The sequence below is a fragment of the Acomys minous genome (assembly GCF_964271855.1).
Source record: "Acomys minous genome assembly, chromosome: 5".
Classification (NCBI taxonomy): Eukaryota; Metazoa; Chordata; class Mammalia; order Rodentia; family Muridae; genus Acomys; species Acomys minous.
Window position 1 is genome coordinate 31,855,352 of NC_140494.1, and position 16,419 is coordinate 31,871,770.

General features: G+C 48.6%; 1 protein-coding gene across 4 annotated transcripts in view; it reads right to left on the reverse strand.

The window, feature by feature from the left end:
- The window catches only part of DAPK1 (death associated protein kinase 1), a 151,603-nt gene that overhangs the window by 52,833 nt on the left and 82,351 nt on the right, over nt 1–16,419 (reverse strand). For all 4 annotated transcript variants that reach the window (XM_084784059.1, XM_084784058.1, XM_084784061.1 and 1 more), the window contains exon 3: nt 6,374–6,595. In XM_084784059.1, coding sequence (XP_084640185.1) covers nt 6,374–6,595 — 222 coding nt within the window. The remainder of the gene's footprint in view (nt 1–6,373; nt 6,596–16,419) is intronic.

Consider the following 16,419-nt stretch of genomic DNA (forward strand, 5'->3'; position numbering starts at 1 on the left):
AGAATTAGGCCAATCGAAAGTGGGGCAAACGGAAAAGCTGGGGCAGCCAGACCTCTCTTCAGCTTGGGTAATTATAACCCATATTAGAACAAAAGGCCAGTGGGGCATACACCGAGCTAGGACGACCATTAGATGGAGGTTGATTCCCAGTGCAGCTTATCTTGTCTAGCTGAAAACAAGGGGAAGTGATTATCCAGGGCCCTGTGACTTCAGCCCTCCCTCCCAACTGGCTTGAACTCTGCAGTGAAAGGGCTAAGACGGCAGCAGCTGATGGTTCCTAATGATCTGGAAGCCCAGGCCAAAAGACCATCATCCTGTCAGAGAGCACGTGCAGCCAATGCAAAGGAGCAGGCTGTCCCTGAGACATGGATGTTCATACACGAGGCCCTCCCCTCAGTTTGAGGAGTGCTTTAAGAGGAAGATGAAAAGCTGGAGGAAGAGAAAGATTTTAGAACCGAGATTCGCTTGTGGTATGGAGGCATCCCATCACTTCCTCCCTGTTAGCCATTTGCGTGCCAAGAAGCCCAACCCCTGAGGGTTAATAACGGGGTTCAAGGCTGGGGCAGGAAAGGACTCACGAACCCTGAAGAGCAGGTATGGAGTGAGGAGAGCCTTTAGCTGACCACTTATGTTAAAAGGAAAGAGAAGAAGCAGCCTGCAGCCCTGCTCTGCTAGATGAAGCTGAAAGTAAAGCCAAGAAGAATGAGTGAGCTGAGCCTCGATCCCCCAACCTGCAGCCTTCAAGCCTCAGGGAAAGGTGGGCACACTGTGAAGAGATCTGAAGCTAAAACAGCCTCCCCAAAGCAGGGCAGCCTGTGACCAGGAGGGAGAAGACAACTGGGGAAGCTGAAGGAATCAGCAAAAGGCAGTACGGGGTCTGGCAGGGGCGGGGGTGGGCAGCAGTGGTCAAGAAAGGCAAAGTTCCATAGCTCCCTTCAGTCCCAACCTCATGATGTGCAGCTTTCAAGAGAACCAAGCCCTGTGACGTGGCTGTGCATGTCTCAGAGGAGGTGTGAAGAAATCATGGACACCACACGGTGGGCGGAGCCTACAGCCCCTGGACAGAAGAGAGACACTTGTACCTTAAGTTTCCAACCCCTTAGAGACCATCCCTTTCTTGGCTATAAGCAGAGGCTCCCCATAATGGAGCCAACCAGCTCATGCAGAGCGCACACCACACTAGAGAGCAGAACAAGAGACAATGACTGAAACCTTCCTTCAAACTACACACCCAAGAGCTCAGCCAGGTGGTCATCCACGACTCAAGTCATCCGCCTAAGTGAGTAAAAGTACCAATTACTAACATGAGGAGCATTTTTCAACCGGTCTGGCAAGAAAGGGAAAAAAAATGTTTAGAAACACGCACCCAGGGTTTTTATTTCTCAAGAGTACACCTGAGTGGAAAGCCGCTGCTGTATGTGATTTCATCTGTTGTGAAAAGCTAAAGCTGCCAACAAATGCTCTTGAATTCTCTGCTGTTGCCTAACAGGAGCTATCTGAGGGGCGGGGTGCCAGAAGAGCTCTTGAAATTTGCCTTGGTGAAGAAAAGGAAAGGTTCAAAAAAAAGTCATAAGAGCTCAATCTCAGGGAGAAACGAACAAGTGTGCCAGCGGGAGGAATCACCCTGAGAGAAGTCTCAGTGCTCCTCTGTGTCACAGGCACCAGAGGGAAGCAGGACGGGAGGTGTCTGAGGGATGCTGGGCTCCAACACCCCTCCCAATCAGCCCCCCCCCATTTTTCCTTGCCTCTTTGCCTAGAAGCATGACTTTACTCTGGACCTTTGTCTGGGCCAGCCAGGCAAATGTCTGTACCCCACACCAGTGCATGACCACGGGAATGCTCAACTCCTGCGCCGCTGGTTTCACCTCTAAGTCTGGCTAAGGAATAAATAGGCTGAGCAATGAATGACCTTACAGAAGGCATCGGGATCACGCCAACGTTGGAAGACAACCCATCTGCCAGGAGCAACTTCATCTCAGAACTTACTACCTCAGCCAAACCCAAAGAGCCAAAAGAACTGCGGTTCAACAGGGGATGAGTTTCAGACTGTCACAAAGAACTGTCCAGAGATCTGGGCACAACAGTGTGCATACAGTTAGTACCACCGTCCAATATGTGTAAACATGGTTAGGACAGTAGATCTAGGCATAACAGGGAGCATGCACACATATCAAAATATGTGTAAATATGTTTAGGATGGTAAATCCTGCATTGTTTTTTTTTTTAAACCATGATTATGGGAAGCAATAAAGGAAGACACCCATGCCAAACTCTGACCTTACACACATGCTTTCACCTACATATGTGCTCCCACATACACAGGAACACATGCAAAATACATACACACATAAAAGTTTTAAAATACAATGAATAAAGCCTAACCATTTAAATGAAAAATGACCTGCACTTGGAATGGAATCACACACACACATACACACACACACACACACACACACACACACACACACACACACACACACACACACGTAGAGAGTGGAGAGCTTAACACAATTTACCATCTTATGTGTCTAGAGGCCATGAGTCCCAAATCAGCACCCATCTCCATTGCTCGCCTGGTGTGGAGGAGTTCCCAGCATCCCTTGGCTGTGAGCACATCTCTCCCAGCATCCCTTGGCTGTGAGCACAGCTCTCCAAGCACCCTTGGCTGTGAGCACAGCTCTTCAATGCCCTATCTGCCAGCATCCGCCCTCCGCCTCAGTCTGCCCAGGGCCTTCCTATAATGCCACCAACCATACCAGGTTACTGCCTTGCTCCACTCCAACATGGCCTGGCATTAACTAACCACACTGGAAATCACCCTTTGGCCCAATAAGGTCTCATTCCCAGAAACTGTCTACTAAGAATTTCAATATATTTAAGCGTGAGGCATACGGCATCTACTTAGAACACATTAAAAAAGCACCAGTGTTTGGCTAGAACCATGGCTGAATGCTTGCACGCAGCTCAGCAGCTGAACGCTTGCACACAGCATGCATAAGCCCTGAGATGGATGCCCAGCGTGACACAAAGCCAGGCTTTCCCCACACGCGGTCCAGTGCTTTAAGCTGTTTCCTAGTGCCAGCTCCATGTCTTGTCTTTCCAGGGGAATCTGGAGCCTCTAGGGCTTTCCATCTCTACGTTCATCAAGGGACTCCATGAGGCCATTGCTCACATGAAATGTCCTCGAGTCGGGAGGTCTGCTAAGGCCACAGTGGCTTTCACATACTGTTTTAATCTGCTTATGAATATTATAAACTGACTGCACTGCCCACATTAAAATCCTAGGTTAGACTTAAAAAAAAAAAAAAAAAAAAAGAAACAAACAAAAAAACCCAAAAGATCTGGCCAGTCTGAATCCCAATCTCCAATGTGAACAATCAATCTTTGTGTTTGTCCCTTTGAACTACTGTTGACATACAGAACTGGGCAGCCACGGGTCCACTACTCCCTGAAACCTTCCCAACATGGAGGTGTTGTGGTTGCAGTGGCACTCATGTCCACCAATCAGCTGGACCCTGAGGATATTTAACATGTGTGGTCCCTTGGGGTCAGAAGACAAATGGAAGAAAAACTGCATCACTCTCCAAGAACCAAAATGTTTAGGAATGCAATGCTAGAAGCCAGTATCTCCGGCTCACACCATCATGCACACTTACAGACAGCATCATACATGGACCAAAAGTGTCTACCAGAACCCCGTGTGTTCCCTGTGGTGCTATAGGCTGGTGGCTGGGCCTTTAGGGGGTGCTAATTAGTAAAGGAAGTGAGGTCACTAAAGGATCCCCTTCAAGGGTACCTTTCAAGTTGCTCCTTGCTCTCTCTACCTACTTCCTAGCCACCATGAAGGGAATAGACACGCGTCAACACATGCTCACCTGTGTGACGTGCTGCCTATCTAGGTCTCCACAAGGCCGAGTCAAGCAACTGCCGACTGAAGACTCTGAAACTGTGAGTCAAAATAAAACCCTTCCCTTCCTTTCAAATCGACCACCTCAGGTATTTTGTCACAGCCATGGATAGCTCAATGCTAAGTTCTCTGATTTGGCTTCCCCAAGCGCCAGGTAACAAAGTAAGTTATAGAATGATTCAAGCACCTATCAAAGTTTAATAGTGGTTTAACCATGCAACAAGGTGGGTGGGCAAGAGCGCGGGCAGAAGAGATCTTTGTCTCGGCATGACTTAACCGGAGAGCAATGATGTGTGGAGGATGTGAAGTCGTGACTGCGAGATTTCGCCTATGGCTCCCTCGTGTGTGCACTCTGCACTGAGCTGCGGCAGTAGGTCTGCCATAAGAAAACTGTTCTACCATGGAGGGGAAGCTGTTCCCTCGAAGCTATTGTTCAGGGTTGCAAAGCAAGCAAGGGCAGGACCTAGCCCAGGGTCTGAGCACTGTGCTTTGAACACCAACAACAACAACAAAAAAATACTATGTACACTGAGGTCAGCAGAGGTAGCTTCTCAGATCCCTGCAGGGTGGTTCCAGAAGTGTCTCTTACTCTAGAGAGGGATGGTTGCTTCATTCTAGCTGGGCCTTCAATTGATTGAATGAGGCTCACACACCCTATGAAGAGCTGTCTGCTTCACCAGTTCTAACCAAATCGCATGTTGATCTCATTCAAAAATCACCCAGAGTGTGGGTGAACGACATCAGAGCATCTAACCAAATGTCTGAGCAGCCCTAGGACTCAGCCAGTGATGCATAATAGTGACCACCAAAGCTGCACATATTCCTGAGGGTGAAGAGGTGAGACCGTCAGCCCCAGGGGCTGCTGGGATCTATGAGGATGTTCCTAACCTTGTGAAGAAGAACCCATCCTTCCGCCCACTTCCAACCTCCTGCTGCTGCTCCGGCTGAACTTTCTCAAGTTGTACTAGAGGTCACCACACAGTTAGCAACATAAAGCTACCAGGCACCTAACCACATTCCTGCAACTGAAAACACCAGCACTGCCAGTGTTGGGGCTGACCCGGCAACTGAAGTTACCTGCTGCCGGAGAGGATGAAAAGTAAAACTGAACGATTCAAGAAACAAACCTGGCAGTTGCTTATAGGATTCCTGCAGGCCCCAGCAACCCCACTCCTGTGCGCTTACCCAGGGAGTGTGGAGCCTTGTGTTCATACGAGTCTGGGAGTGCTGGGGACAGCTTCACTCCTGACTGTGAGACACTAGAGACAGCCCAAATGTCCACTGGGTAATGGAAGAGTAAACCAGCCACTCCATCCAGGTGATGGAGTACCACCAGGCAGTTTGAAAAGGAGCAGAGTGTGTGCAAATCTGACACTGTGTTAAGGGAGCTGGTCTCAGAGCACAACATTTTGGGGGTTAGGACATGGAGATGGGTATGATTATAAACATAGCCCAAGGGATGCTGGGGTGTCCAGGAAGTGTAGGGTGAGCTTTCCAGAAATACGAGCTGGGAGTCACCTGACTAGCTTGTTCACTTCACCACAGTTGCTCAACCTTCCTCCAGGCATCATTTACTACAGCACACAAATTTCAAAAAAGGCAAAAGGTTAAAAGAGCTGTATGGCATCCAATTTCTATACAAAGAAAGGGAGTTGTCAAGCAGTGGGCGGGCACATCGGAACTCAGCGAGCTCCCAGGGAATGAATGGGACTTGTGACCACTGGGGGCCACCCAGGATCAGCTGTCAGGGCATGAGCCCCGCCCATCCCTCTTTCCTCAGGAGGACCTCCCAAATGCCTACAGAGAGCCTCTGAGAATCCTTAACCGGCTTCTTCCTCTCTCCTGCCTGACGGGCTGCTGGACTTGGTCACAGTGGGTCCCCACACAGCACACGCAGGCAGGAATCCAGGAAAAGGAGGCACAGGAGGTGGAAAGCAGAAACAGCTCAGAACAATGCTTGTCAATCAGCTGCCCACCACGACACTGGATGATGGGCAAGACGGAAAAGCGGCAGCATGCTTGAAGAATCCTGTAATCACGCCTCAGAGCTCAGCGTCAACTTCGCCCGCTCCTGTAATTAGCTCTGACAGTTGCACAGTTAAAAGCAGGGTGTGTGTGAAAGATTAAGAGGAAGGAGGAAAGAGAGATGAGAGAAAAGAGGAGGGAGGGAGGGAGGCAGAAGACAGTGGGGTGCATGCGTACAAAGTTTATGGAGAAACCCCTAAGTAATATGCTTACTGCAAACAAAGTTGAACCTCAGAAAGGAGATGAGCCCCCAAGATTTGGGGACCTTCCTGCAAATCAAGTGTTGCTTAGTTACTGGAAGCTGCTCTTCAAAACACCTTCCAGGCCCCTAAGGCTCAGGCAGCTCAGGGCTCATCTCAAGGATGGCCCCACTGGGCTAAGCATGGCCAGTGCAGGCCATGTCCCTCCCACAGTCTCTTCCAGACACACAGGGACACTCACAGCTCCAGGATCAGAATGACATCCGTCTTGTTCTCATAGACCTCATGCAGGGTGATGACATTTGGGTGCCGGATCTCCTTCAGGATGCTGACTTCCCTCTCGATGTCCTCTCGGCTCACACCCCGCCGGCTGGACTTGGTCCTCCTTTTCTTGATGAACTTGGCTGCATACTGAAGACCGGTGCTTTTCTCACGGCATTTCTTCACAACGGCGAACTGTCCACTGGCAGAGAAAGATGGGACAGCATTTAGGGTTCACTGAAGACAGAATCTGGGCAGGGACATAGCATGGGGACAAACAGCAAAACTATGATTGGGGAAGCTCAAAAGGTCGACAATTAACAACGGAGGTGGACAGATTTCCTATTGGGCGTGGTGCAGCTCTATTGCGCCTGTTCCTTCTGAACTATGTCACAAAGAAGAAAATTCATTCATTCATTCCTTATTTCTTTCTTTTTTTAGTTAGTCTGTCTTTAGTTAGACTTTTTTTTTTTTAGCTGTATACACTTTTTTCCTCCTATTTCAGGCAATCACATATGACCTGTTTCAACAAATTCTTTTTTTGCATGTCTAGACATAGAACCAAGAAAAGGGGGTTGGACTGGAGAGCAGAATATTGGTAGATAATATGCAAGACACTGTCTGTGGAGATGCATTTTCAGCATCAATAATAAACAGCACAGCGCACAGAAGAACAAGGCCCTCAATGCTCAGAGCCAAAGGGCGGAGGAGTGATTCCTTTACTCTGCTCATCTTCCTCCGACTCCAACACTCCTTTCCAAGGATCTCTGCAGTTCTGGACTGCTGTTCCACCCCCCCAAGCACTGAATCACCATGTGATCTAGACCAAGCCAATCAGCGCAGTGTATTCTTCTGGCTCCAATGACAGACATATGACCTATATAAGACCTTCCAGACAATAGGGAGACAGAGCATTTAAGACTCTTTCATGAATACTGAACTATATATAAAACAGCAAAGTGTCTACCAGCTATGTGGGATCACTAGGGATCAGCTTGTGGTTTAAGGGCACCCACTGTAAAGGGGTGCCTGTGGAGGGAAAGAAACCAGGCCTGTGGGAATACCACAGAGTGGCCGAACTAATGCCTGAAACCATGTAACTGGATTTTTCAGTACATAAGCCTTCTTACTAAAGAAGGTTGATCTGGGCCGTCTTTTTCCCACAGAAGGAAGCGTCCTCAGTGCACAGAACACAACAACCAGATCTCCTTCACACACATGAAAGAAATCAGAAAGGAAGTTAGCAGAGCAGCATGTGGCTAGAGAACAGCGAGGCTGCGACATTAAGTAGCACTTCCCAAGGACATACCGAGACACAAAAAGAAACATCTGGATCAATCTCCACCCTTTCCCTCCTTCCCCATTGAGAAAGGAAGGGCCCGGCTACCCCTCACAGGCTCTGTACATTTCTGAGAGCCTGCTGAAGAACAGCGAGTGTCTTTGCTTTATTGTCTCACTGAAGACCAAAGGGGGAAACCCAAACAAGGCATATTTTGATATTCAGGAAGGGACACTTCACCAAATGCACCTTTGCTTTAGCAGCAGAAGCCACTGAAGAAAGCACACACATACACACCACACACACACACACCACATACACATACAAACACACACACACATCCCACACACATACACATATACCACATGCAGTCACACACATACATACACACACACACCAAACACACATACATACTCACATACACACACACACAAACACACACATTCACACACATACATACACACTTGTGGGGCCCTGCTGGAATGTCAAAGTCTGGCATTTCTGCGTAGCCTCTGAACTCAGTTCAAGAACAATGGACTCCCTTTCTTAGGGGGGGTTCTCTCTTTGCCTGATTTGGGGGACCCTAGATCCCCTAAGGAGCCTCACATAGTCATCAGGGAAGATTACCTGGTAAGAATTTCCTGATAAGAAACTCATTCAGCAAGTACCTGGGTATTCCTGGAGATACCCACCCTATGCTAATAAGATGTCTTAGTGTCTGAGCTTTCAACCAATGATCTTTAACTGTACCTAGAGATTCTCCCCTGTCCAAAGGATAATTAAGTACTGATTTTTTCCCTCTTACGATAGGGGCTGTTTTGTTACACCTAGACATTAAGTATCCCTGGCACCTCTAGCCCCAGTGAATCAGACACATTCACCCTCAAACCCCTCCCCACTGCCCTCTGTTTATAAATCGCTGGTTCCCAGATGAAAGTAGGCTGGCTTGCCGTTTCACTGCACTCCTCCCCCACGACCCTCTGAGACTCATTTGTTCTGGGGCAGAATCACCACTGGGCGCCACGGGCTTGACAGCCAGTCACGCAGTAATGGAGGAGCTGCCTCGACAGCTGCTGAAGCTAGGTCCATCTCCTTCAGCTCAGCGCTGAGCACCCGTGAAGCACCTGTTGGGCCTGCATTTCACCATAGCTGCCTTCTGGCCAGTTTCAGGTGCCTGCCCACATTCTCTGTCATGCTTAGAATGGCAGCCTAACAAAGGGCTGGAACGCTTTTGGTATCATCACGGGTCTTTGGAATGCCTGAGTTTCCACTGATAACAGCAAGAGCTAATTGTAACACGAGTGGAAAACTCACTTCCACCCTCACCCCCCACCCCATCCCCCCCCCCCGTGAGATCAGAAGCCTCGCCCTGAGTACTCGAAGCTGCACTTGAGTGAGAAACGGAACCTTTGATCTTGGGGTTCCTGTTCCCATCTGGAAGCAAGCAGCACCTGAAATGGCCCACCGGATATGGAACCCAGGCCACCACCAGAAGATAAATGACACACACTCACACATACACACACCACAAACACATACATACACACTCATATATACACATATGCATACCACACACACTTATACATATGCACACATGAATACACACACTCACACACACCACACACACATCACACACTCACACATATACATACACATGCGTGTGCGTGCATACACACACAGGGATTATTTTTGTAGCATCTTTTGCATAATGGGTTAATCCCCATTTCCCCCGGCCTGCAGCCGAATCGAGCGCAGATACACTGGAAAGGCAGGATTGGCTGCTGTGAACTTGCTGGATTAGTCAAGAGACAGGATGTGACCATCTCAATCATTTTACAGCTTTCCTGGGAATCCAACACTGCTCTCCATTGATGCATGGTGGAGGGGAAGAGAGAGGAGCTTCCACAACCTGTGTAAGGAGCAGGTTTACACCAGCTTTAGAGTCCAGAGAAGAAAAGCCAAGTGGCCCTCACCTCACAAAGACAGCATCTGGCACCACCAAGCACACTCCAGAGGACGCAGGATGGAGAGGCCCAGCTGAGACAACCAGAGACTACCCCAGGCCCTAGAGACTGGGCCGTGCCTCACACATGGACACAGCGATTCAGCTCCAGGATGCAGGATCCAGAACAAAGACATAAAAAAACAACAAAAGCAGGAAACTTCTTGCAAAGGGGCTACAGAACCCCAGTGGACAGTGAGACTCAGAGATTCTCCTGAATGTAGCTTCACTCCACATTGCCCCAAGATTAGACAATGTCCGGAAAGCATTAGCCCTGAGGCCTATGATAAGACAAAACAGCCAGTGAGCTCCAGCTAGACAGAGCATGCGCGAGCATGCCCAGAGCAACCATGAGCAGGACATTCAGGGTTCATCCCTCAAGTGACAATGAAGGCAGCATACAACAAGAGAGGAAACGAAAGGCTGGTGGTCATGAAAGGTCCTATCACTGATGAACCCGGGGGACCAGCAGGTTGCCAAGAAAAACCCACACCCAATGACCTTCCTCTAAAAACACCTTTCCTTCCCTCCCCTCCCCCCCTCGTGTCTCTCTCTCCCTTCTGTGTCCTCTCTCCTTTCTCTCTCTCTCTCTCCCCCCCTACCCACCTTGGCAATCTGACTTCATCTCCCTTAGCTCCAGGAGTTGTGATTATGGTACACACCTTGTGTGGGATTTGTCATTTTCTGAGTGCTTCTTTTCTCTCCCACCTTCCCAAGGCTGTGGTTCCCCCTCTCCATCCTCTCTCCTGCCCTGGATGCAGACAGCCCCACGGGGTTGGTGCACACCACTTATGTGCAAGGCGGGCATCCTGAGCACCAGAGTATTAAGTGGCGTATACTGTGTTATAAGCCAATGGACCTGTGTAGCAGCTACAAACCCAGTCGGCCCACAAGCTATTAACACAGACTCATTTCCAATGCCACCAAGTGGCGATAATATCAAGATCACACTATTTTGAAACACTGCTGAAGCCGAGGGATGTGTTAATTTGCTTTCCGTTACTATAACAAAAGACCTGACATAAGTTATTGTAACAGCGCGGTCTGGTGCGTTGTATTTGATTGCTAATTATTTTGCTTCTCCAGGACTGCTTACTGACCGAAAATGATACTGTGAAACCTTGCCTCCAAAATTATCCCTGATTGGACAGGGCAGAAACTAGGTAGGCGTGGCCAAGGTTCACGTGCTTGGAGGAGGAGAGTAGAGGATCACGGGAAGGAGGGGGGACAGGCAGAAGAGAGAGGAAGGAAGCGGGACCACCATGAGTTAGCATGGAGAGAACCACGTGGCTGGCGCCATGGGTTTGGAGAGAAGCAGCCCAGATGAAAAGCATACGCAGGTGTTTATGGAATTATCGATGGAAGTAGCCCAGGTAGGAATCATTAAGGCAAATGGCGTGGAGCTGAGTGATAAGGAAGTAGTTTGGGGGATTAATATCTGCCAGGTAAATTAAAATTTATCAAGTGTCTGTGTCTTTTATTGTTTCTTAGCACCTTAAACAAAACCACTGTAATAATTATAGGCTTCTATAATAAAAATTATTAGCAGTTTATGTTTTCTGCAATAAGTTATAAAAAGAAGAGCCTTGCCTCATAATTTCAGAGGTCGCGCTCGGGCTCAGAGGTCTCGCTCGGGGCCATTATCAACTGGCCCCATTGCTCTGAAGCCTGCTGTGGAGCAGTGCCTCATGATGGGAGCAAACAGCAAACCAAAGCCTTTCACCCTGAGGACAGGAAGTAAAGGCCAAGGTCTCATAACCACATTTAGAGTATGTTCCCAGCCGAGCTGTGGTGGCCTAAGCCTGTAATCCCAGCACTCAGGAGGCAGAGGCAGACGTATCTCTGTGAGTTTGAGGCCATCCTGGTCTACAGACCGAGCTCCAGGAAAAAAAAAAGTAAGAAGGAGAGAGAGAGAGAGAGAGAGAGAGAAGAGAAGAGAAGAGAGAAGAGAGAGAGGAGAGAGAGAGAGAGAGAGAGAGAGAGAGAGAGAGAAGAGAGAGAGAGGAGAGGGAGAGAGAGAGAGAGAGAGAGAGAGAGAGAGAGAGAGAGAGAGAGGAGAGAGAGAGAGAGAGAGACAGAGACAGAGACAGAGACAGAGACATATGAGCTGCTAGCAAGCAGATCCTCGCTAAAGACCCCCAAAGTGACATTGTTCCTTCCTTCTTTATTGGGCTCTCACCTTGACAGCCAGCAGCCCCTCTGTCCTCTATTCACAACCAAATTTGGGGAAAGAGGGTCACTGTTGTATTTTTAGCTTTTTGTGGTATTTCACTATCATAGATGGTCTCCTGTGCTGTTTATTACGCCAAGAAGAGAGACGTGCCTCACAGAGAAAACGGGCATATCAGTTCAGCATCACTGGGGGAAAGGAGCTGTTACCTTGAGTTCAATGTCAATGAAGCAATACTGCACGTTAAATAAGGTGCCTGTAAGTGGAAATGCACATGAAAAGGGCTCTGCAGCGTGCTTGCAGAGATGTTGTGAACAGACTCACAGGAATCTAGAGCTGCATTTTCCTGGGAACAACAGCTCAACGCCTGCCACTAATTAACAGGCACAAATGTCCCTGAAAATGGAAAATTTTCATTCTGTCAGCACACTAGCATTCAATTGCAGCCAATCACTAGCAGAAGAGCCTGCTGCATTGGAGATGAACAGCCAATTGATTCATTAACACAAAACCTTTCAATTAAATGTAATTAACAGTGGCCATCTGGTGGGCACACAGTACTGAGATACATCCCTACCTTAAACAGTTTCATACGTTAAAAATAAAACCACTCAAGCTGCGGATGTGACTCATCGACAGAGCACCTGCCTAATGTGTGCAGGATCCTAGGCTGGCTCCCCAGTGCTTGTTGTGCAGGCCTAAGGACCTCAGTTCGTAACCCCAGCACCTGCGTAAGAAGCAAAAAGTTAAACAAGGTGGTCTCCAACCTTGATACTAAGGACTAAAGACAGAAGAGTCCCCAGAGTTTGCTGGCCAGCCAGTTCACTGAGACCCTGCCTCACAAAATGAGGTGAAAAAGCTACTGAGGAAAACACTTGATTCCACCTCTGGCCTATTATATGCAAACATATGCACACACTCATGCACACACACAAACACTATTCTTTTAAAAACCACAAATCTTATTAAAAAGAGGAAGACCTTCGCTTATAAAAAAAAATAACTGCTGTCAAGGTTCCCTGTCCCACGTATTAATATATTCCATTTGGCCATGACCCTGATCAGTAGTGTACCCACACCTCTGCAAGGCCCATGACTTAGATCCCTTGTGGACTGCAACAACGCTCTGATGATCTCTCCCAACAGTGAGAAAAACAGCACTCAGGAACATTTATTAAGTTTGCTTATCTATCACACATGGGTAAAGCTACATGACTGTCACACCAGCCCAAGTCCCAAAGCCCCACTCCCCAAGCCCAGTGGCTGGGCTGACACCCCACTGAGGGACAGATCTTTCCTGGGAAGCTGCCTAGGAGGAGAATGCAAGCTGAAGGCTTTGTAGATAACTCAGTAACTATCACCTCTCCCTCTCTGAAAACCAGATGTCTTAGTTAACTAAAATCAAAATCTGAAGATGCTCTGAGGAGCTCTGCAATAAAAAAAAAAAGCAATCGGTGTTTGTGTAATTGCTGAACAAGCAATCTGCCGGTTGGGCACACCTAATCAAAACAAATATCAAAAATTACCCAAAATCTTTGAGCAATTTTTGTGGCAAATCCTATACCACAAAACTTTGCTTCATGGACAAAATTATTAACAATGTTGCACAAAATATCACCTGGTCATCTATGTGTGGTACATATGAAACAAATGAATCTCCTGCTTCCTACTGGGTCCCATCCCAGGATTCATCACTGTGCCTCTGCGTGTATTCTGGAATCTGAAAGAAGAGGAAAACACTGGGCAAGGAGTGCAGTGTCTACGCTTGAAACTAGAGTCAGCATAAGCAGAATCTCGTGGCACACCTACTGGTGAAACTCTGGCCTTTCTGTAGGTCTTACATAGTTCACTAAACACTGAAAGAAAGCGAATCCCTAAAATTTCAATTAGCCCAAACAGGTCTAACCTGCTCACGGGGATGGAGGATGAAAGAGGTACCTCGCTCTGCTAGAAAGGTGTTAGAGGTGCTGTGGGTATGGCTGGGCGATAAGGACCCTTCCTCATCGTGTAGGGAGAGGTAGGTGGCAGAGTGGGGGAAAGGCAGAACGGAAGAAGTGTAGCGGGGAGGGGGAAGGAACAGAAAAGTGGGGAGGAAAAGAAAGGGGGAAGGAAGGAAGGAAAAGCAAATGGAAAAAAAGAAGCCATACTAAGCAGAGAAAAGGCACACTACAAGGAGGGGTGCTGGTGTGCAACCCAGGGCCTGCCCCGCCTCTCCAGCTGCTCCCCAACACCATGCTCCAGCCTGGCTTGGGGGTGAAGGTTCACAACTGTGACTCATAGGGAATACCGCTTTTTACCTTTGATTTTAAAGCACACCCACTATGAATGCGTGAGCAGCCTGTGTGGAAACTTACTAACGGCGGCCCCAGGTGGTTAGCATTCCCTTGGAACACCTTCTTGATGTAGTCCACACTGGGGACCACTTTTGGCCTCCCCATTAAGAAGCTATAGTGAAAAGCAGTCGAGATGAATGTCGGCAAGAGGAAAAGCTTGTCAGTTTTAAAATTCTTACTGTAAAGAAAGGAAAAAAAAAAAGTATGCGATCTGCTGTGGGGGCTCAGGGAAATGACCTGGAAAGTGAGGGGTCCCCTCATGAGCAAGCAGCTTAGGTTGCCATGACACAGGGAGTCACAGCCTCCCAAGTGGATAAACAGCATCCTGTCACCCAGGGAACCCCAAGGACACCAAGGTCAGGAGCAAGGCGGAAAAAGGAGCCTGGAAGGGGGTGGGGCATGCAAATAACACAGTGAGTGGAGGGGAGTGGGGCAGATTCCAGTGGCTGGGAACAGCAGCAGCCTAAGGTCAGGATCACACAGCAGAGCACCCAGAACACCTAGGGCTTAAGGCCAATAACAGTGCTCCAGCCTGGAGTCAAAGAAACTGGTAGGTGGCCAAAGCCCTGTCCTCAGAACTGCTGTTGGGTTGCTAGCTACTGGAGACAGTCCCTCCTGTAGCCCACACAGGCCTGGGACTCCTGATCTTCTGCCATTTCTCTTCCATCAAAACAGAAGGAAGGTTCCAGATCCTAGAGAATGGTTAGGGAAATCTGCTAAGCAGTCTTGATAGGCTGCTGTATGCAGGATTAGACCTGGGTTGTCACAACAGGGTGTGGTATGTGGCAGTTCCATTGCTTGAGGCTGTTGTTATCCACAAAACCCTTTTTTTAAAAAATGTATGGTTTGGTTGTGGTCGCTGTTGTTGTTTGACTTGGAGCATCTTGAAGTCTGGCGTTCTGGAGGTGTGCTGGGTCCTTTCTCCCAGTGACACTATTTGGAAGTGGGAACGGACTGTACCCACTTATGGGCTTTACGGCTCAATGCAGAAACACATCTAAGGCTGTCCCTAACGTGCTTGTGGCCGAGCCCCTCTGTAGATGGATGGAGCGAACGTAAATGTGGAGGTGGGAGATACCGGGGCAGTGTGGATCCTTCTGGAGCGCTGACACTTTAGAAAGTGGGGCTGGGCTGGGTCTGGCATCGGAGAGGAGGTCACTGCTCCCTTCTGGCTGCTGGTCAAAGGACTGCCCTGAGGAAAGGCGACTCCATGACAGTCCCGGCTGATGGAGTGCCTAGCATACCATGGAGTCTGCCGTGGTTTTCCTTTTCCGGTCAGTTGTGCTGGAGATTTTTGGTGGTGACTGAGAACAGACTACGATGAAGAGAACAGAGACAGAAGCAGAAAGTGTTGGACCCTGGCCAGCGGCCACACAGACTGGATTTGATTTTGGTTTTGAGGGGGAAGGCTTTTGGCAGTAACTGTGGGTTGAAACTACGACCTTGCTCATTGCCCCCCCCCCCCCGAGCTATAGCCCAGCCCTTTTAAATTTCATGTTTTGATACAGGGTCTCTCTAAATTGACCAGGCTGACCTTGAACTTGTAACCCTTCTATCTCCACCTCCCAAACAGCTGAGATTACAGGCTTGTGACACCACGTCCCACCAGAGCAACTCTTCAGGCCTCAGAGTAACAGTGGACCATGAAGGAGAAGCATGGGTCCTGGGAGGCCATTCCACACGCTACCCAGATGGGAGCTGATGGATGCAGTGCCATTTTTTTTTTCTTATTCATGCTTGGTTTGGTGGTTTGGCTTTATTCAATTCATTTTTTCAAACAGGAACTCTCTATGTAGCCCAGGATGACCCTGCACTCACAAACCACCTGCTCCCACCTCCAAAGCCCTAAGACAAGAGGTGGGAATCACCATATCTGTCCGGCTTACATTGTAGGCTCCTTTGCCTTGGGTACGTGCTGCCTAAGTAAACAAAACTGGCTCAGTTAAGGAATTTCCAACCCACAAGGGTATCCAAGACATTTCAAGAGAACATCAAATTGCTCCAAGACTGGGTGAACTACACAAAGACAGTGGGTCTCTAAGTCAGCTAGAGGCTGTGGTGGATCTTCAGTGCACAGCGCCACCCCAGGCACTTAACAACACGGTGCAAGCCTGGAGCTCATCTGTTTGTTTGTTTTTCTTTAAAAAGCCAAAGGAGAAGGAACAAAAAGTTATTACAAAATGTCAATCCACACAATCCATACAGGGTCTCCAGTGAACCAGACAAGCAAGCCCCACTCCAA